The sequence below is a fragment of the Cottoperca gobio genome, chromosome 17, assembly GCF_900634415.1.
Source record: "Cottoperca gobio chromosome 17, fCotGob3.1, whole genome shotgun sequence".
In the NCBI taxonomy this organism is placed as follows: Eukaryota; Metazoa; Chordata; class Actinopteri; order Perciformes; family Bovichtidae; genus Cottoperca; species Cottoperca gobio.
The window spans coordinates 24,921,047-24,943,543 of record NC_041371.1 but is presented as its reverse complement, the minus strand read 5'-3'; the positions used below and the strand labels follow the sequence as shown (position 1 = coordinate 24,943,543).

The window sequence follows — 22,497 nt, the reverse complement described above, 5'->3', positions numbered from 1 at the left end:
AGAGTTTTAATAGTGTTCAAAAACATGGATTGATCTGTGAATCCTTCCTGGTGGTAAATTCCCGTGTTTTGGAGAGCAACATTCTGAATTGTAAGGCGAGTGTGCCACCTGAACATTTCATTTAGAAAATTAAAATGATTGAACTATATTAAAGATAAAGTTTACGGTATATATGGCTGCATTGGGAAATGACTGGCACTACTTTTTCGTTGAATGCTGACTTGTGTTGTAAAAGCACTTTGAGTGGTTGCAAAGAAAAGTACTATATAAATGCAATCCATCTACCCAAAAAATAAATCTTGTTTCGCTCTACTTATTACTTACATTAATATTATATTAAATATTACCCATATTATATTAAATATTACCCATATTATCTCTCTGTCTCTCTCTCCCTCTCTCTCTCTCTGTCTCTCTCTCTCTCTACTTATTACTTATATTAATATTATATTAAATATTACCCATATTATATCTCTCTGTCTCTCTACTTATTATTTATATTAATTAATATTATATTGAATATTACCCATAGTATCTATGTCTCTCTCTCCTTCTCTCTACTTATTACTTATATTAATATTATATAAAGTATTCATCTTAAAAATACATTTAAAGAAGGTGCTTAGGCCCTGCAGGGAGTCATCTAAGGCCCGGCGGGAACCCTCTCCTTCCAATACTCTTGTAGCAATGGTGTAAGCATGACAATGCACTCTGTGGACTTCTGCAATGGACCTGGCACAGACTTCTTTGATTCAAGTTTCAAGTTATTTATTGTCATAGGCACAACAATTACAGTTGGTCATGAAAATCTTAGATCTCAGGCTCCATCCAACAATGCTCATTAATATATCTATATACGTATATAAAATAATTTATACATTTGTGGTAGACAGGTGTACAGTAATTGCAATTTCTTAAAACCAGTTATCAGAGGCTTTATTTTTCATTATGTATCCTCTATTTTCAGTCAGAAATAAGACGTGACAGAACAACTAATGTAGAGTAAATCCTGATCAGCCACAAAACAATGTAATTTGTGGGTCATATTCTCACACTGGTCGCTTGCACTGTATTTGGCTTCGCTTGTAGATCTGCCAGCTGCTTATCGATCTGATGGCCTGGGTTTTGCTGTGTGTGTTATTAGTGAGAGATTAGTTGGACTCTCTGACCCACTTGACACACACAAAAGGAGATACAGCGCTGAACTGGTCAGCAGCTACTAAAATATGAAAACAGCCTAATAGAAAATTAGTGAAATGTCACGTTGTTTGTCTACAGTAGTCCCCGATGTTCTGCTGATCCGTGTGAAATACTTCACTGTAGAACATTGTCCGTTGGATAGTATTGGGATACTATTTGTGCATCCACAGAACGATCTGTTAACGGTTGTTTTCAGCGGCTGGGCCTATCCAATATTTCCATACAGTTAGTACTGGGAATGGCTGATCAAGTTGTTTTGCCCCCCGATTTTTTACTTTGGCAGCTGCTAATGGTAGTAGCATTAGTCACTGACAGTTTCAATGGCACCTTGGGCCATTAATCAAAGAAAGTAATAAAAAGTAAAAGGACCACTTAAATCACTTAAATTTCCTGATCTGTCAAGATTATGTAACATGTATATTCTTTCTTTTCATTAAGTGACTATCACAGAATTAGCCATTGTAGACAATGTATTGACTAACCTTCTTACAGGATAGCCACTGTGATTATGGTAGGTGTATTGTTTCTGGCCATTTTTATCAACTTATTATATTGTTCATGTAAACAGAATTCTACATCATAAACTCTACTCATAGTAATTTGATAACATTTTATAGTTTTCTAGCAATCTGCAAACACATTGCTGGCATTAAATTCCGTACTTCAAAGTTGATAACAATCATTGATTGTTTTCTTACCAGATAACGTGTTGTCTCTTGGTTTAGGATGCTTAAATCACACAAAAGTAGTATCCTACAAATCCTGTAAACAGTGAGATTGAAGTAACCTTCAAGAAATGCTGGTCTAAAAGGTTGGAAGGGTTGAGAAGTTCACTTCCTTCCAATGGTAGGATGGGGGTTAACTCCCGACACAGAAATAGACAATCTCCCTTTTCCAACCGCTTTCATAAGTGATTGGTCAAATGTACACGCAGTAATTGGGAGTGCTCCTCAAAGTGCTTCTCAAATTCAGAGGACTCCCAGTATCATTCTACTTCCATGTTTTTAGCTGGTTAGGCTTGGCTTTAATATCGCTCCAACTATTGGATAGATTGTCATGGAATTTATTTATAGATATTTATAGTCTTCAGTGGATGAATTATACTGACTGGTGATGCCCTGACTTATCTTGCCACTTGTGATCTTGTTGACATTTGTGGTTTTGAGTGAAATGTTTCAATGACTATTACATGTATTGCAATTACATTTGGAACAGGTTTTTTTTCTTCCCTTAAGGATGAATTTAAATGACTTTGTTTGTCCTCTGACGTTTCCTCTCGTTCCATTATCAGGTCATAATTTAGATTTGTCCGCTACTTTGGTTTGGGGCCAAACACCTGCAGAACTCATGACATCTGCATCGGCCTCAGATGTGTATTTGTATTTATTGCCAATTAGTGAAATGGTGTTTTATGTCATACAGTCAATCCATGTTTTTGTAGTGTATGTATTTTATCCATATATATATGTATCTTGCAGTGATTGACGAGACATATTGTTGGTACGGCACATTGACTGAATCATTTGCAGCGTGGCCACAATATCCCCATATGAGACTCTTATAGAAGTCTATAGTCACATGTTGCTCCCTACTGTGATTCACAGTGTTTCCATGCTCATCTTCAGACTAATGAATAAATCCACACTGACATTCATTCCGTTTATTTTTTACCCTACTGCAGTTTATTTAAAGATTAAACAACCTAAACAAACACGTATAACTAATCATTGAAAAAGTAGTCCATAAGAGTCCTGCAAAGATCTGCTCTCTCAATAAATATTTTTCTTTTACATTATGATTGACATCCTCAATGAAGGTGTATTGGTATAACTTTTTCATCGGATTGACTGCTGCATGGCTCGATGCCAAAATTATAAAACTAGTTCTTCACTTTCCTGTTTTAACGGTCTAATAACAGTTAGTAGTTGTTACCCTTTAGCAACCAGCACAAGCACACTTTTACCAATCCAAATGATTTGAAAACAGCTCTAACATCTTTAAATGCTAGAAATATACATAGAAGAAGGAGAGAAACGGGTATATTGTGGATTATAGATATTAGGTTGTTATGTCAATCCCCATTTATCCCTCCATATTGTACTATGGCCTCTAGTGTTGTCAAAAATAAAACATTTTCAATTGATTCTGACAAATTTGAAACACTTTCAATACTCAGACAGCGATGGGCTGTTTCTAATGTGTGACATACCTGATCTAGCTTGTTTGAATCTCAGATTTTAGGCTAGTGCACAAATATCTGTCAGTATAGTCAACTCATCCACTCAAACACATTTTTGAGTGGATGAGATCATTACTCGTGGGGCTAACATCCTTATATTCACATGCATATTCATCCACTATGGTGGTGGTGATGTGATGTGGTCTAGTGGTAGGCTTCCAAGCAGAACACCAGATGGTTGTGAGTTCAGTACCAGGGCTACCACCATTGTGGCATGTTTTTAGGTCTGAGCTGATGCGACAATGTGAATAAGTGAAATGCTATTCTCATGCTTCTGTCATGCTATATATCTAACATTATTGCAAGGCTGAAATGTTGATTTACCAGAAGATAAAGGAAGACATGTATTACTTCATTTAGGTTGATAGACCATCTCTTTCTCTCCTGCACACACACACACACACACACACACACACACACACACACCGCACTGAACGCTTCTGTAGAGGTATGGAGATGTACTCTGCTGTTTTCTCACCGTATTCACATTTCCTGTATTGTGTGCCAGCTTGTTCTCATCTGCATTTCTCCAGCATGTCGTTGCTTTGTCGCTCTGACTAGAAACGCAGGGTTGATTATTTTTGCTTAAATCTGCTCGGTGAAATGACCTCACAGGGAAAACTCTTGTTGTGATGTGTAGAGTTGGATTCTTTGTTGTGCACAAGAGGTAGGAGAATGAAGGAATTCATTTATCTAACATGACTAAAGTTAGATTGTTTTTAATTTGTCTTTTGGTTGTAGTGGCATGGTAGTAGTATAGAATTAAAGAGATGTGCAGTCTGAAAAATCTCATATTTTAAGGTTTGGTTCACCCAAATTCCCCAAAAGTATTTTTCTGTTATACTTCTGATTCTATCCAGCCACATGGATGGTTTTGGTTTTATGTGGCCAAACTGTGAAATGTCCATCCCTGAAATGCCTATCTCCTCTCCAACACAGTAGAGGGGAATGTAATATTAGTTTGTAGTGTTCAAAGCATTAAAATTAGAATTTTAAAAATCCAGTTACTTGTCTTTTTAAAATCAATGCCCTTTAACATCCAGAGAGCTCACTGTGAACCGTATTAACTGAAACTACTTTCCACAGAAGGAGTAGTTCCAAATAAAATGTTGACAGCATGTGTTGTCCACAGTAATGTGGATACTGGAAAGAGACGTTTGACGATGTTTATACTCTGAACACCACTAAAGAGAGGGTTAGGGATATCTTAGATAGGTAAGAGAGAAAATATGTTTTTTGTAACTTGGGTGAACCGGATTTTAAATGACATGTAATGCTGTTTGCATGCACTAACTACTTTTCAAGTGTACTTGAGGAAGACACATTGCCCTGGTTGTTGTTGGCACACCTCTACTGACTGGCTTCCAAGTGTGCATGTGTGTTACTGTGTGAGAGTAAAGCAGGGTGTTGCTGAAAAATAGAGCCAGAAAACATCAATTGTCAAGTGGAAAGTATAGCCTTTTACCAAAAGACAGACATGTCATAATGATAATAATCATGAAGACATGAGCCAACACACAGAGAAAAGAGCAGAATAAGGCTAAAAAAGGATAAGGAGATTACTGTAGTCTGACTGTGGTGGTGTGTGCACTGGTGAGAGAGAGCGGGGTGGAGGGAACTCATGGTTGGGACACTCCAATTTAGTTAATTTGGTGTCTTGTCTAAAAGTAGCCAGTCTGAAACACTGTGAATCACTGAGTCTGCAAAGTCTGACTCAAAGCACCTGCCCGGTCTGCTGTTTGGCTGTTGTTGACGTGACAGTGGATACAAGTTGGTGGTTAGAGGTTCTATGTGTCCTTTTTTGATGGAAATTACAGGACTATGTTCTGGTAAAACTATAAATAAAAAAAAAAAGACATTAGACTCAATGGGAAGAACGGGAATTAACTTTTTGGCATGGTATTTGGGATACAAGTAAATATAACATTGATTATCAACATAATTCACCAACACAACTTGAGGAGTACTGAAACACATGTTCTCACGACATTTTTTGAAAACAATCCTTTGTCAGCCAATCCTTCTATGTGCAATGTTTAATAGATTGGTTAGAAAAAGATGTTCTTATTTGTATTATGAATTTATTTAAGACATTATATATTTTATACTTTTTTGACAGACAGCGGAAGGTTTAGAGGTTGGCAGTTTATCTGAAAATAAAGAAGCAGTAAAGAAGGAATCTGACTATGCTGCTGTGTCTCCTTCAGGTTCCTGAGCAGCTGCATGACTGTGCTGCACCACCTTTGTTAAGTAGTGTGATTCGGTTTTAGTAATATTAGAACAGTTATTTTTTAAAGATTATCTTTGTGCCTTTTTAATGATAGTACAGTTTAAGATTTGGAAAAGTGGAGAGAGTGGGGGGGGTGACATGCAGCAAAGGGCCACGGGTTGAATTCCAACCCCTGCCCGCTGCGTCAGAGACTCAGACATTGTATATGGGTCGCCCGCTCTACCAGGTGACCTACAGGGGCGCCTTTACTTTTAATAGTAGAGAAAAACATTTAGAAGAGCTGCATTACATTCTGGGCAGAATTCTCATGAGAGAAACGTGTTCCTAGATTGTAGTGATGCACATCCACCGATGGAGTTTTGGTGACCAAAGACAGCCTGCAAAAATTCTGACTATCAGAAATTTAAAGACCAAGTTCTCAGAATGTGAAGGCTGCTATAAATCTACAAACCAACCAATCAGAATTTGAAATGAAATGGCACAAAATAATAGTGTTTGTTTAGAAAAAAAAACAACACAAACCAAAATGATGGAGGCGAAACGAAAGAACAGCTCTATGGCCAAGGTTTGCGTAATGTTTTGCAGTAATATCAAAGCACGAGAGCAGTGCAGATGGATGATGCGAGCTGATGTAGCGAGCTGATGTAGCAACATTGTAGCAATACAATTCACCATGCATTCATTGCATCTGATAACCTCAATCTAACATACAATCGCACTTAGATTGCATCAAAATTGTATTGGACTCATCAAACACGGTGTGACATTCAATAAATGTACACAATCTTTTGTTGTTACAGTCTAAAGCCATCTGTTTAGGTTGAAACCAATCAGAAAGAGTTATTACAGTAAAACATATTTACAAAATAGAATTTAAAAAATGTCATGTAGCCCTATGTTTTACTGTAATAACTCTTTCAATCGAGGAGAAACCTACATTGTAGTAGTGTTTGATAACATTCTTTAAAAGGCTTTAAAAGGCAGTAAACATACTGCATTAAACTTGAAATCTTTATACATTAGAAGAATGAACATTTCAGTCCTAAAATGAGGGTAAACAAATTCAAGTATTCATAGTAAAAAGCAGAATCCCGCTTTTGACAACTGTTATCAGAGCTGTCTGCCCTGCTGCTGTATCCCTGCTCCATCTGATGGTCAAAGCAAGGCACTGCAGGACTTTGCTGCACAAAACATGGAATTTTACATTCACACACACATCCTCCATCCATACTTGCGCTTGTTCTGCCTTTTAAAATGCTCTTGTCGCCTTCCCTTTCTACCCTCCTGTTCATTATCTATCTACAGTTAGGTCCAATAAGGTAGTTAAATCAGTGCTGTGAGACAGTCTTCACTCTGGTCTTGAAGGTGCACGAATCTAACGACTCATATCTTCTGACAGTCACAGATGAGGATACGGTTAAGAGGTACTACGCCAAGTTTGAGGAGAAGTTCTTCCAGACGTGTGAAAAAGAATTGGCCAAGATCAACACCTTCTACTCTGGTAAAGACTACAAATACTACCACTGCTCTTTACACACACACCGTCATATACTCATTTAAATATAGCTCTGACAGTTTGTTGTGCTTATTATTCTGCAGAGTTTTTCAAATCGCCTTTATCTCTTTGCTTCTCTTCCCTCCAGAAAAGCTGGCTGAGGCCCAGCGGCGATTTGCCACGCTGCAGAACGAGCTGCAGTCATCGTTGGACGCCCAGAGGGAGAGCTGGGCTAACGGGCGGGGCCTGAGAAAGAGGAAGACGGTGTTCGCCCTGTCGCAGCAGGAGCGATGCAAACACAGAAACATAAAGGACCTGCAGCTGGCCTTCTCCGAGTTCTACCTCAGCCTCATACTGCTGCAGAACTATCAGGTACATATTCACACACTCAAATGTCATCTCAACACTCGACATGCAAACAAAGAAAATAAAGATCTTGTGACAAATTTATATAGCTTAACTCTCCCCATTTCCATTCTTTGTATTACTTTATTTGACAAGGGCAATGCTCATTCATTCAAATAAAATAAAATGTAGATATATTTTTTTTTAAACGGGAACTGAGCATAACTTAGCCTAAAAAGCTCGTTTTCATTTGTTGTCCCTGACCATATATTAAAAAGGCACCCTGAAAAACAAAACATGACTTATAATGTTCATACAGTATATAAAACATAATTACCGTGAACCAGTAAGTCATTTTGCTCACAGGTTGGCACATACAGCTGCTATAACAAGTTTAATATTCATAATTAGGGTTCAGAGAGAGAATTTTAGGCCACATAACTGATCATTATTAGTTTGTTGTGTCTGCTATGGAAGTGATAATAAACAACAAAATGCATTGAAAAAAAAAGAGGACAATAAAGTCTAACTTAGATTTTCCATTGCCAAAGCATTTCTTTGAAACAAATTGTAGTTAAAGCTGCACAAATCAATAAGTTTATAGAGGATATACGCTGATATCAAAACTACATCCTCCAACATGGCTGCCGTTAATAGGGGAAACTGCAAAATAGGGAGTAAAATAAACATAAAGCTAAAGAGACAGATGTATTTTAAGATATATAATATTGGACTTCATCAGGTGGACACAAACCCGTCTCCAAATGAAGGCTAACGTTGCTCTCTATCTGCTGGATGTGTAAATAGGAAACAGTTTGCTAACTTGCTAAGTTTGTCATAACAACTTTATAATATGTCAGATGTTTTGTTCGAAGCTTGTTCCTGTTATATCAGTCAATGCAGATAGTGGGGATACTGCACATTCAGTCTATGTTTTCTAGACTACATGCAGACCCTTTTGTCATATTTAGGTCATTTCCAGTTTCACACCTTTCATCAGCTGGTTTTGACAGGTTTGTTTCTTCTATCATTCCAAAGTTCTCTCTCTGTCTATTTCTCTGTAGAACCTGAACTTCACGGGTTTTAGGAAGATCCTGAAGAAGCATGATAAGATTTTGGAGACGTCGAGGGGGGCTGACTGGAGGGTGGTCCATGTTGAAGTGGCTCCATTTTATACATGCAAGAAAATCACACAGCTCATCTCTGAGACCGAGGTGCAGACACATATGTAGAGATTTTCATATAATGCTGCTTAAATGTACAAATGCTTGATGAGTATTGCTGTAGTTACAGTAAGTACAGTATTGCTAAAGCAGGTTGCACATGGTCCACAATGTCAATATCATAATTCCAAAGTAACGGTAATAAGCAGAACCAGCCATCAATATTATCAGTTTTGAAAAGATCTAACACTCAAAATCTCTCTGTCTTTCAGGCGTTGGTCACAACAGAGTTGGAAGGTGGTGACCGGCAGAGGGCCATGAAGAGGCTGAGAGTGCCCCCCCTGGGAGCTGCCCAGGTCAGACACACACACTGTATTAACTCACAGTTACTCTTCCCAAACTCAACATCCTCTGCTGTCACTTGAACTTGAATTTTGCCGCCACTTCAGGATGGCCTTTGTAACAGAAACCATCTTTCTGTCTCTTTGCTTCTTTTTTGTTGCTAAATATTAAGACCAAAAAAAACATACGCAATCTCTAAAGTTTACATCTCTCAAATGACACATTAAGTCCATGGTATAATATTATACTGTTTATGATCATGATACAATATAATAAGTGCGGCTGTAGAATTCAGACTTTATCCACAGTAATAGACATGATATGTCTTTACACTGATGTTGTTGTTTTTATCACATGTATGACATCTACGTTAACAATATGTTGAAAGTGCAATTTCAAATGAATTATTAGTTGGTAGTGATACTTAATTGTTTGAGTTCTGAACAAACTCAGAGAACCATCTTCATGCTGAAAGACGGCCCAGTTATTTGAAATGTCTTGCATGTCCATCATTTTAAATAACCCTGGTATATATGCTACGTAGAGTCAAGACATTGTTGTTCTTATAGAGCCTACATGTCAAACTCAAGGCCAATTATATACAATACAATTATATCCGGCCCGTGAGAAAATATCATATGTCTATCATAACTGTCCCGCCGGTATATAGCACGCACACCGCTGATACTGAAGTCATCTACGCTCGTCACTTTTAACAACATTTAAATAAGCCTCCCAAAAGAAATGGCCAAACGAAAAGGCGTCCAAGACAGGTGGGAGACACAGTGTCTGTTTACGAGCGTGAGCGATGAACCAGTTGGCCTTGTTTGTGGAACTGCGAGGCCGTAATTAAAGAATATAACATAAGACGTCACTATGAGACAAAACACCAGGACAAGAAGGAAGGAGGAGGAGTTAAAAAAAAGATTCTGTCATTTTGCTTTTCTGAACATAGTCTGCTGTGATGCCAAAGTAAGGCTGCCATGCAGTGTTTGGTTGTGACCGGAGAAATCGCTAAATCAACCTTTTACCGAAGGAGAGTTTGTAAAGTGGTGCATGATTAAAGTGCCAAGTCATGTGTCCAGATGAGAAGCAAGCGTTTTTAAATGTAAGCTTAAGCAGAAGTACTGTTTCTGATCGTGTATGCAAGCTTGCCACCGATTTACAAGTACAGTTGAAAATACTTCATGCATCTTCCCTTGCTGTGGATGAGCGCTGATGTCACTGACACTGCACAGCTGTCAATCTTCATCTGTGGAGTGGACTCCAGTTAATGCGTTACAGAGGAACTTTTGGGAATTAAATCAATGCATGGCACAACCACGAGAAGAGACATACATATATATGTATGAGGAAGTATTAAATGTGTGAATTAAATGAAACTGCCCCGGGACAAACTGCCAAACCATGTCTCCACTGCTGTGTTCCCGACTGCACATTTTGCTGATACACTGAGTTCACTCGGAGATATGTCGACTTTGCAGCTCAGAATTTTTTTTTTTAACTGCTTATCAATCCATTTGCAGTTGACGTGGAAACAGCGTGTGTCATTACTCAAGGCAAAGTGTGTCCCTGGGGGCGCTGCACAGTTTCCAAGCTTCATCCCCGAAACGATGCCTCAACCCTCCTTCATGCCGCTCAGATGCTCTGCATGTTTAGAAGCACATACCTGTGTGAGCAGCTTTTCTCTGTGATGAAGATGAACAAAAACCCACACAGGAGTCTCACTGATGCACACCTTCACTCACTGAGGGTTTCCACAGAACCCCAAACATTAAACTGGCAGCTAAGAAAAGATTCCAAACATCTGGCTCTGACACATGTGCATACTCGGAGAATGTAGCCTACCTAAATATGTTCCATATCTTTTTGAACTTTATCCAATATGTCTTTCCTGTTCAATAAATGTGGACCATGTTTGGCCCTCGTCGTAGTCCCAGTTTTTAATCTTGGCTCTCTGTGATTGAGTTTGACCCCCCCTCTTATAGAGGGACAGGGATTTGTTTCTATTCACATTTGAATTGAAATACACTGTACTGTATTGGTTGCCTTTCGTCTTGACTGTGTTTCTCTGTCTGCCTGCAGCCTGCTCCTGCTTGGACCACCTTTAGAGTCGGGCTGTACTGTGGAGTATTCCTTGTATTAATAGTTACTGTGGTCATTACAGGTAACATACACATATACAATTATTGATCAATTGTAACATAAATTGTGCATCTAAGAATATTGTAAGATTTAAAGTGCTGACACTTTTTATCATCTAGTTACTCCGTTTTTACTCCCTGGAAAGTAAACGTTGGTGTGTCCAATCCAGGAAAATACAGTAGTTGCAATATTTTGTCTAGCATTGATCACAACCGTACACACTCTAGTTCAGGTCAAAATTTTGATTGAGTATATTTTTCAGGACCTTTTTAAAATCCCATAATCTATTTATGTCTTTCACATTGTGGATATTGTTTTATGCTACTTAGAATAAAAGTAGAACATTCTTTTTCTTTTTTATTCTCTCTGTTTATTACTTTCCCTTTGTTTTGATTTGTGTCAATAAACACAAGTCAAACCATCCTCTACAGTTTGCAACACCAAAATTTGATGTTGAAACAGCATGGCCTGGTTTAAAATGCACTCATGGTATCAGCATTCATGGATAATATGAAGGGAAAAAAAGCAATTAAATCATGTTGTGACTCCTTTTCTGGTTCCTTTGACTCTTTCTGTCCAAACATCATACATTCTTTTTTCATGTTTCTACCTATCACTAGGAGCTGTGGTGATCCGGAGTGCTGATGTTTGGCCTATGGTCAGGATCTACAGAGGAGGCTTTCTATTAATAGAATTCCTCTTCCTGTTAGGTATACAGCCACACACACGCACAGGATACGATGCTAAGTGTAGAGTAAAGTTTCTGTTAATTCAAGACAAGGAAAAAAGGAAAGCCAATTTCATCCCCAATAATACATGAAAAATATCCACAACTGTAATATTAATGTTACATAAATTACCGTTTCAGTAACACATTTTTGCATGCACACTTGTTTCCCTACCACTTAAGCTTGAATGGTTTCCTTTTCAAAGTAAGGGCACAAGAGATGTGAAGTCAATCCTTTATCAGTCCCTCTGTTTGTATCTTCCAGGCATCAACACCTACGGCTGGAGGCAGGCAGGAGTTAACCATGTACTCATATTTGAACTCAACCCCAGAAACAACCTGTCACATCAACATCTGTTTGAGGTCCAAGAAAACACATGAAAACATTCAGTCTAACTAACCCAACAACTGGCTCAAGGCCCGCCAAATGATGGAAATAATAAGTATTTTCATGCTGATATATTGTAACTGAATTTGTGTGTATGTGCAGATTGCAGGTCTGTTGGGGGTGCTGTGGTGCGTCAGCCTGCTGTCCTGTCTCTTCAGTGATAGCATTCTGGTACCAATGCAGGCTAACCCTCTTGCTCTCTACGGACTCTTCTTCCTCTTCCTCATCAACCCCTTCAAGACCTGCTACTACAAGTCACGCTTCTGGCTGCTCAAACTCTTGGTATCATCTCTCAATTACAAATTATACAGTATCTGTTTGTTTGTCACCGCTGTTCATCTTTTGTGCAACTGTAAAGTACATTTGGTGCAGAAAATTCTGTTCATTGTAGTTGAAAATTATGTTTTAAGGTTTTGACCGTTTAGCATATCCACTATTTAACATTTCGGGGAAAAAAGTTGCTATATCTTGCATGTGCCCAAGCATAAGAAATAATACATATTCCTTTTTTGTCCAAAATAATCAATGAGGTTTTGGAGCCCCATTTATCAATTCTAAGAGTTGTTTGTGAAAAGTGTGCTGTTGATAATCCAAACATTGGTTAATGGTTTCAGCTCTAAAAGCATTAGTTCGCAAAAGTATTCAACCCCTTTAAAAGTTATCCGATTTGTTTCGATTACAAATAATACATATGTTTTCCATTTAGTATTTTTATTGCAATCATGTTTTCTAACAGTAATTTATCAAAGCCAAATATGTATTATTCCTCAGCAGACCTTTTTCAAAATGTTAAAATAAAAATTTTATTTAAATATATTTAAGCATAAAATAATTGTTTTAAATGTCTCCTGTATTCAAACAACGGCTCCCGTTTAAAAGTATGCGTGCTTGGTGTGACTATGTCACAACTTCTTGCTCCGTTTAACATTACACTGCATCCATCGTCTACAACGGTGTCGGGTTGCGGCGGCAGCAGCTCCGGTAGGGAACTCCAAACTTCCCTTTTCCGGGCCACATGCACTGACTGGGGGATCCCGATGCGTCCCCAGGCCAGTGTGGAGATATAACTGCCAGCCACCTGTCTGAGAAAACCCATTTCAGCCAGTTGTACCCGCAATCTCGTTCTTTCACAATCTCGGTCTTTCTGTCATGACCCAGCCTTCATGACCATAGGTGAGGGTAGGAACGAAGATCGCCCAGTAGATCGAGAGCTTTGCCTTCTGGCTCACCTCTCTTTTCGTCACAACGGTAAAGTGCATGCAATACCGCCCCCACTGCTCCGATTCTCCGGCCGATCTCTCGCTCCATTGTTCCCTCACTCGCGAACAAGACCCCGAGGTACTTGAACTCCTTCACTTGGGGTAATGGCTCATTCCCTACCCAGAGTAGGCAATCCACCAGTTTCCTGCTGAAAGCCATGGCCTCAGATTTCGAGGTGCTGATCCTGATCCCAACCGCTTCACACTCTGCTTCGAACCGATCCAGTGACTGCTAAAGGTCACTGACCGATGATGCCATCAGGACCACATCATCTACAAAGAGCAGCGATGAGCTCCTCAGGCCACCGAACTGCAACCCCTCTCCTCCACGACTATGCCTCGCCATCCTGTCCATGAATATCACAAACTGGGATTGGTGATAAAGCGCAGCCCTGGCAGAGGCCAACATCCACTGGGAATGAGTCCGATTTACCACTTGCCAAGTATCCGGACATAACTCTCACCTTGGGTGTACAGGGATTGGATGGCCCTCAGAAGTGACCCCCTCACCCCATACTCTATATACTGCAGCACCTCCCACAGTATCACCTGGGGGACCCGGTCATAAGTCTTCTCCAGATTCACAAAACAAGGGTTACCGCCCCTTGACGAACCTATGACCTTGAGACCACAGCTCCTCACCGCTGCTTCAGCAATGGTGGCTTTGAACATCGCCCACTCAGGTTCACAGGGATGCCTGAAAAGCTCCGCCGAGGTGTGAGTTGAAGATCCCGGACAGGGGCTTTCCTCCAGACGTTCCCAGTTCACCCGCACTACCCGTTTGGGCTTACCAGGTCTTTCCAGGGTCTTCCCCCACCCCTTGATCCAACTCACCACCAGATTGCGATCAGTTGACAGCTCCACCCCTCTCTTCACCCGAGTGTCCAAAACATGCGGCCTCAGATCAGATGATACGATCACAAAATGGATCATTATAACATTATTTAATTAGGGCTGTACTTTATAGTTCAAAGCTTCATTCATAACATTGACATTCTATTTATTATAATTATTTGAACCAGTGTCTACTTAAAATAGTTAGTTTTGAAGGTCAGTCTTTTAAAATGATTACACAAAAATACATTTCTATTTATTATTTGTAATTCAGAATCTGATCATTTTTGCAAGTCTCTGTATACATGAATGATGACTGAATGAAACCGTAGCAAGGGTTTATGAAGAAGCATCTCTGAATTATAGCTTGTAAACATGCGTGTGCCAGTCATTTTCTTCTGCCTCAACAAACCTAGTCTTTACTGAACCTATGAGAAGGTTACCCAACTTAAAGACATCTACCCAACTGTCATCATAATGATTTGTAATAATTCTTTAGAACTGTAAGTAAAACACAGTTACCCTTACACCAGTTGTTGACCGAACATCGTTTGTACAAAGTAGAGTGAAGCTAACTAGTATGCAATAGTCTACACCAGGGGTCCCCAAACTTTTTCCTGTGAGGGCCACATAACTTTTCCCTTCTCTGATGGGGGCCGGGGTCAGTTTGTAACAGAAAAAGTGTGACGATCGCAGGGGTGCCTAAACGTAAACATTTATTGTTTTCCAGAAAGCCACACATAACCAAATATTAATAGCGCTTTCCGGGATCTTCACAGAAAAAAGTCAAGAAATAAATAACACTATTTGTGAAATAAATAATAACCAAATAACCCTCTCTGGGTTCTTCACAGAAAAAATAAAGTTGGGAAATATATAATAACACTATTTATGAAATAAATAATAACCAAATAACCCTCTCTGGGTTCTTCACAGAAAAAAAGTCCATTGAACATTAACTTTCTGTTGTGCCGTGCCCAATCTTAACAGGTTAAAGTTTAGTCGTCAGAGCAGAATCTCTTACTCAATCAATTTTTCTCTATCCGTATCCGGCCCTGCAGGCCTTAGTTTGGGGACCACTGGTCTACACCATAGGTCTTCAACAGGGGGTCCGCAAAAAAATTAATAAATTAAAGTTTTCGTTTTCTTTTTTTCCAATTTTCTTTTCTTGCTTTGCCATTCACATTCCCTCCTCCGCTGTACTTCGCGAAGGGTGGCGACACACACCTACAGTCAGAGACAGAGTGGAGGAAAGGAGAGGGGTGAAAGGAGAGGGGTGAACTACAAGAAATTCTTGTGTACAATATATACAGTACAATATATACAGTACAATTGTATTATTGTGCTCTTCCAGACATAAAAATTAAAAACAATATTTTCTTTTTAATAAATAGAATAGGCCTACTGTTGTTCACTATAAAGTGCAACATTTGTCATGTTTAAGCACTGTTATAATGTTTAGATAGATCGATAGATACTTTATTGATCCCGAGGGAAATTTAGGTTTAGGAAGGAGGTGGCCTTGAATGGAAGTGGTGACACAGAAGTGCCATGGAATTTCACAATAAAGGCGTATCCTAAAGATGATATTTTCACTTTGCATCAATGATATTAGATTGTTTATCTTTGAATCAATGGATATCAATACACCCCTAATATTAATTACTCGCCCCGTTTTACCTTGAATTCTTGAAGAAAACTTAGTTTTTCTCACATGCCTCCATGGTGAACGAATAATCAAAAAACTGAGAAAAGTCTTGAGTAGAAGTAATTGTGGGCCACGTTTAACAACAGCAAAACTATCTGAAAACACCCGTAACAGTCTCACGCAACAGGTGCAGTATAATCCAAGTGTCATTTATCCAGTCGTATGCTCACTACTTTCTGCTAAACCCTAACTATTTAAAACACCTCGGACTCGTCCGGACTCACATAGACGAGTAGTGCGCCTGCACAAGCTTGAGGCTGTTTTAAATAAGTGTTTTAAATACCTTTCAATGTGCAGAACCAAAAAGTGTGATTTAAAGAGCTGTTTCGGTCATGATAGAGAAAAGTTTAAATGCCAGTTTAGTCCATCAACACATCCAATATAAATGGACTCGGTAAGGGAATGGATAATAGTGATGTAATCCACCTAGATTCTAAAGAAAAACTACTAATATCTTTCCCTTCCTTTCACAGTTTCGAGTGATGACAGCTCCGTTTCACCGGGTTGGCTTTGCAGACTTCTGGCTGGCTGACCAGTTGAACTCTCTGGGTGTGGTTCTGATGGATCTGGAGTACATGATCTGTTTTTACAGTTTTGAACTGGACTGGAAAAAGCATGATGGACTCATCAGCAGTGAAGGTGAGACTGAACAATTCAATGCTGTAAACACTGATCCATGATAAATGCTGATGGACCTGGTCTTGACCACACTGTTTACATGCCATTCTCTGCAGGTAGAGATGTGTGTAATTCCTACTCGTATGGAGTCCGTGCGGTGATCCGGTGTCTTCCTGCTTGGTTCCGATTCGTACAGTGTCTGCGACGTTACCGTGACACCAAACGGGCCTTCCCTCACCTGGTTAACGCTGGGAAATACTCCACTTCGTTCTTTGTTGTCACATTTGGTGCCCTGTACAGCACACATAAAGGTTGAATGGAGACTCAATACACTATACATCTTTGTTGCATTCAATGCAGAGGGAAAAATTTACACATGCACCTGTATCTGAATACCATTGCATTATCCTTTTTTATATGAAAAAAACATTTATTGGTGACAGAACTTTATTTGAATTTTCTTTTTTTTTCATAATTTTGTAAGATGTCTCTTTGATTTCTGATGTTCTCCTATTTCCACTTCCTCCTTGTTTCTCTGTTGTCCTGATAAATTCTGGTTATCGTACAACAGAGTCATGTCATACTCCCTACCCTGAATAAAAAATAGAAAGAAAAAGTAAATTCACAGTCATAATTATAAAAGGCATATTCTAGCATTTTCATTCCAGTCATTCAACTTTGCTTGACTTTTATTTGGTGTTGAATAAACAAAGTCACTTCTGCAGAGATGTTTCACATTAAAAGCCTTCCGGCAGCTGATAATTCTTCTTTTTGCTGGGAGGCTTAAACACGCCACGTATCTCTTACCCGACACCCCGTGCATCATGACTTGATGATGTGCTGACGATTGCTCAGGCTGGTCATTAACAGCTTTTATAAAAACAATTATATATGACAGCTGACTAGAAGTTCTGAAGCCTCAGACAATGAGAAAAAATTACAGCAATGTGTTATTTGAATCAAGAAAAGGAATTTCTTTCCAGTTTTTCTTATTATACTGATATTACTGTTATATTAAGTTAAGCTGCTTCTCCTGTTATGTAGAAGCCGAAGTAACACCAGGTTAGGGTTTTGTTAAAGTATGAATCACTTTTATGTAGAAGTTAAACGAAGCTTGGAATAATTATGTGATGTCTCGGACAAAGATCTGCCCTTTAAGGAAAAATACTGGATTCTGTGTTATTCGAAAACAAATAGGCAACCATCTTTGACTGAGACTTTCCATTTTTAAACATATAATTCTGATGCTATACCAGCTATCTAACATCACACTCTCTCTTTCTCTCCTCCACAGCTGAAGCCCACGCTGACACCCAGATCTTCCTCTATTTGTATATCGGCTGTTTAGTGGTCAGCTCTTGTTACACACTGGTCTGGGATCTAAAGATGGACTGGGGCCTGTTTGACCGAAACGCAGGAGAGAATACCTTTCTGAGAGAGGAGATAGTCTACCCACATAAGGTATTTCTCTTCACAGGGAGGAACCTTTCATCTTTTCAATACGAGTCCCTGAGAATATAGTGTCATGTGATGATATGTTGATAACTGTTGTGTTGTCCCTGTTCTGTCATTCCTCTAGGCCTATTACTACAGTGCCATAGTGGAGGATGTGCTGTTGCGGTTTTCATGGACTTTAACTGTCTCCCTCAGCACAGTCACTGGGTTGGACGGCATCTCTGACATACTGGCGACTATACTGGCCCCAATGGAGGTCTTTAGGTATACACAATCCATTATATTTTGTAACTTTTCTATCTTTTCTTCCTCCCCTTATTACTTTATGCTTAATCTGTCAATTATTCTTACCAATCAATTATTCTTACCAATCCATTATTCTATAAAATGTCAAAAATAGTTTCTTTGAGCCCTATGGGATGCCCTTTAATTGCTTGTTTTGTCCGATCAACTGTCCAAATGATGAAAAAAAAAAATGCTTTAGTTGTCAGTTACAAAAACAGAAATCATTCTTCATTTTAAAAACGGTAAAAAGCAAATGATTAACATTTTTAACACTTTAGATAAGCAGTAATGGATTAAATAGCAGCCAGCTAGACATTTTACAGTCCTCCTCCTCACATTGTGTTCAATTGCCTTGTTTTGTGAGGCAACAGGCTTTTTCATTTAAATCTATTGATCTTATCTTTTCTATAAAATGTATTATCTGATCTGTCTTCCATTCAAGTCATCACCCATGTCCCCCCCAAACTTGGAAGAAAACATTGTGACTGCTGATACAGTATGTGATGATTGGCTGACATGAGGATGTGGACCATTTCTATTTACTATTGTTCGAATATTTAATATGTGAAGTATTTAAGCAAAAATTATCCACTGACAGTCAGTGTTTCTCCTTCCCAGACGTTTTGTGTGGAACTTCTTCCGATTAGAGAACGAACACCTGAATAACTGTGGTGAGTTCAGGGCTGTCAGAGACATCAGTGTGGCTCCGCTCAATGCTGACGACCAGACACTGCTGGAGCAGATGATGGACCAGGAAGACGGAGTCAGGAACCGCCAAGGCAAGAAGAACTGGAAGAGGAGCTACAGCATGAGTCTACGCAGGCCACGACTGGCCTCACAGTGAGTCTCAACTACAACCGATGCAGACGTGATATGGGAACATGTGAAGATGATGGGTTACCTGCTGGGCCTAAGTTGACTCACCCACCCGGCCTTAGCATAAGTGATTTAATATATTTAAAAATATGTTATCCTTTATACCTCGGTGTGTAAGTTGTAGGGTAGGGTATCGTTTGGATTTTAACGATTCTGATTCATATTCCTGTTCTTCCTATCGATTCCGGTTCTTAATGGTTTTTGATTTTTGTTCTGTGAGGGGGTCAAAACGGGTTATATGCTTAAACGGGAAAAGAAAAAAACATATTTATGAAAACCTTTACACAATTCATATTCATTTTTACAATTCTCTGAAAGTGGTGGTGCGGGTTATCGGTAAGCTACGCTGTGTTGTCTTTGAGTTGCAGGCTTCAATCCCCCCGGAAGTGCGCTGGGCTTCACTTCACAGATAAAATAATAAAATAAAAACATGGCCGCTTGGCGTAACAGCTTTTCTGGCTGAAACCTGAATATATGATGTTTGCTGTTGGTAGTGATTGATTCAGGTCACATAATCCTCTCTGTGTGTAATTAGTAGACTTTTAAAATAAGCACCATAGCTTTTTAACCGTGGCAAGGCTTTAAGCTTTTATTTTTTCCAATATGAGTATGCAATAGTTTGCAGCATTTTGAAAAAAGTGGAATTAGTTTGAACACACACAGTGGAGTAAAAATCCTTCAACTCTGCAAGTGCCATCAACATGCTAACCTGTGCTGTAACCCTAAATATTGTCAGTCAATATTGTAAACACTTCCTTGTTCCCATTTCAGGTCAAAGACCCGTGACACCAAGGTTTTGATAGAGGACACTGATGATGACTCCTGACATCAGGCCACGCCCCTCGCCTGGGTCCAGAATTTATTCAAAGGAGGAAACTCCACCTCCTAACCGAGGAATTACCCAGCAAGTCGGGCGTTAAACTCTCAGCCAAGGATGGGTTCTAAACTCTCATGCCTACATAATCCTTTCTCCAATGCATGAGCCTCTACATGGGTTCAGAACTATTTAAAGTATTTCAAGGGTGGAACTTTCCCCTCTTGAACAAACAACCCACCAACATGGCCATCAAATTCCAACTCCTACCTTCAATAATAATCAGGGGTGGGCTTCTCACTTAAACTCTACCCTACCAAAGCAGTGGGTGAAACACTTCTGTCATCCACAGCCACCCAGAGGTGGACTTCTCAACTACACCCACTCCTCAGCCATTGCTTGGGCTCTCCTAAATGTCTCAGCCTAGCATGAACAACGCAGCTAAATGCAAGCCGATCCCCCTGACAGGAAGTGTCCCTGCTCCCTCTCTGTGCCACGCAGCTCCCACAAAGGGAGAGGCCGACAACTTCCAGCCTACTGCTGTTGAGGGCCAAAAGGTTTTCTCCTCTCCTTTAGTTATTAGTCTACCTACACCTCAAGGGATCTCGAGTCAACTTGTAATTTGGACCTCAAAATGAACTTAAAGTCCTCCACCTTTCCCCCTTTTGGCAACTTTTTAGGCCTTTTGACCTTCTCCCTGACCCCTGGCCAACAGACTCTGCTGATGAACATTTGGTAACGGCACTCAGTCACTGGCTTGACTCCCTCACTCTTCAGCTTGCCCCTTCTATTCATCACAGAGCTGCCTACCTGCACCTTACACGCTTTAGAAACGCACACATACAGAAACACGCACTTTGTATGAGTGAATTGGAGTGGAATGCCTGTTCACACACACAAACCGTGATGTATTATGTTTTATTGTTCATGGATGTGCAACACTTGACCATTAATCTTTTTGAGACTCAGAGAAGAAAAAACACACGCTTAAACTTGCGATTATTTATAACCGTGGTTGTAAATATGAGACGGACCAAAGTAGGAAGTTGTGTGAAAATATCAAATACTAAAAAATAAAGTGCTGAGTTCAAACTGCATGGAACCGCAGCTGGAATGACTGTTCAGCTGTGGAGCTGAGGAGGGAAACTTTACTTTTGTTTCTGGAAAAAAGCTGAAGATCACCTTAATCATCCTGCAGTATCTCCCAGTCACCCCATGTGGAAAAAGTATCCTCCATCTGAAAATGGTTTTACGGAATGTATGCCAACTTATTTATGTGTGTATGAATGGGAGAGGTGCCTAAATAACACCCAGTCAACCCATTTAGGCAGATTAGTTTTTGGAAACTTAAAAAAAGAGTTAAGATTATTTCCAAGAAATCTTTATTTTGTCCTAAAATCTTGATTGAAGACTGATTGAAAACTTTTGGTTTATGAAACAGTCTCCTCTGTTAAACGTGTTCATTGAAATGTGACAATGATGAAAAGGGGGGAGGTCACCTGTCTATCACATATTGGTTCAAACTGTCAGAATCAAAAGGATGGTGTAGTTAATCTTGAATCTGAATGAAGTGGCTCTTCTAGCTGGTTTGGTGATGAAGGACCAATGTGGGAGTGAATCTGATTGGCTGTGTTTGCACTCATGAGATACATGCTAATGTAACTCGGGTTCCATAAACACTCCGGCTTGGTTTTAACACTTTAATGGACAATGTTGGTTGAAATAATTAACGTGTCTGTCATTTTAATACATTTGTATGTTCAGTATGTAGTTGTACTAATCAACACATTTGTGAGTCTACTGTAAATGCTCAAATAGCAACTCTGGCCTTTTTATTTTCTTAATGGTGGAGAGATTCAGGGCTTTATTTGGAACAGGCTTGTATTAGAGACAGTATTTTATTCTTAAACTCCCCTCCTTCCCAATTAATGCAAAAGTCTTCTATCTTTACCTGTCGTCTGAATAAAGTCAGTATAATGTGAATTTCCAAAGCACTTATTCCATCCATGCATCAACAGTCATGCCACAATTACCACTGCTGCTGCATATTTTCATTCACCAATTAATTCCAGTCCTTTTTTAGCTCAACAATTCCTGCAGAATTACACATCACATTAAAACCATTACAGCCTTCAAGTTATTCATGGATTTTAAATATTTTAATATCTACAGGAAGTGTTGCGTTTCACTGACTGCAGCTTAATATTAGTAAAAGCAGCTAAACAGAATTGGTTCTGTGGAAATGTAGATAATGCTTAATTTACCATGAGACAGCCATTGCCATGGCTACAGGTAATTTCACCCCTCTCAAAGTGTTTTTTTACCCAACCTTTATGTGTGCATGCTGGCCAATATAAGGTAACTTTCTTTAACG

General features: G+C 39.3%; 1 protein-coding gene across 5 annotated transcripts in view; it reads left to right on the top strand.

Annotated features, from left to right (window-relative positions):
* LOC115022131 (xenotropic and polytropic retrovirus receptor 1 homolog) overlaps positions 1–22,106 on the top strand; it is a 42,464-nt gene extending 20,358 nt beyond the window's left edge. For 3 of the 5 annotated variants that reach the window (XM_029453019.1, XM_029453017.1, XM_029453018.1), the window contains 14 exons: positions 7,069–7,170; positions 7,313–7,536; positions 8,574–8,723; positions 8,945–9,028; positions 11,100–11,181; positions 11,780–11,869; positions 12,152–12,249; positions 12,377–12,556; positions 16,549–16,714; positions 16,810–17,004; positions 17,988–18,154; positions 18,273–18,412; positions 19,052–19,273; positions 20,081–22,106. In XM_029453019.1, the coding sequence (XP_029308879.1) occupies positions 7,069–7,170; positions 7,313–7,536; positions 8,574–8,723; positions 8,945–9,028; positions 11,100–11,181; positions 11,780–11,869; positions 12,152–12,249; positions 12,377–12,556; positions 16,549–16,714; positions 16,810–17,004; positions 17,988–18,154; positions 18,273–18,412; positions 19,052–19,273; positions 20,081–20,135 (1,955 nt within the window). In that variant the 3' untranslated portion in view covers positions 20,136–22,106. The remainder of the gene's footprint in view (positions 1–7,068; positions 7,171–7,312; positions 7,537–8,573; positions 8,724–8,944; positions 9,029–11,099; positions 11,182–11,779; positions 11,870–12,151; positions 12,250–12,376; positions 12,557–16,548; positions 16,715–16,809; positions 17,005–17,987; positions 18,155–18,272; positions 18,413–19,051; positions 19,274–20,080) is intronic. The other 2 variants (XM_029453021.1, XM_029453020.1) reach the window with 1 other exon arrangement.
* Positions 22,107–22,497: the final 391 nt, after the last annotated feature.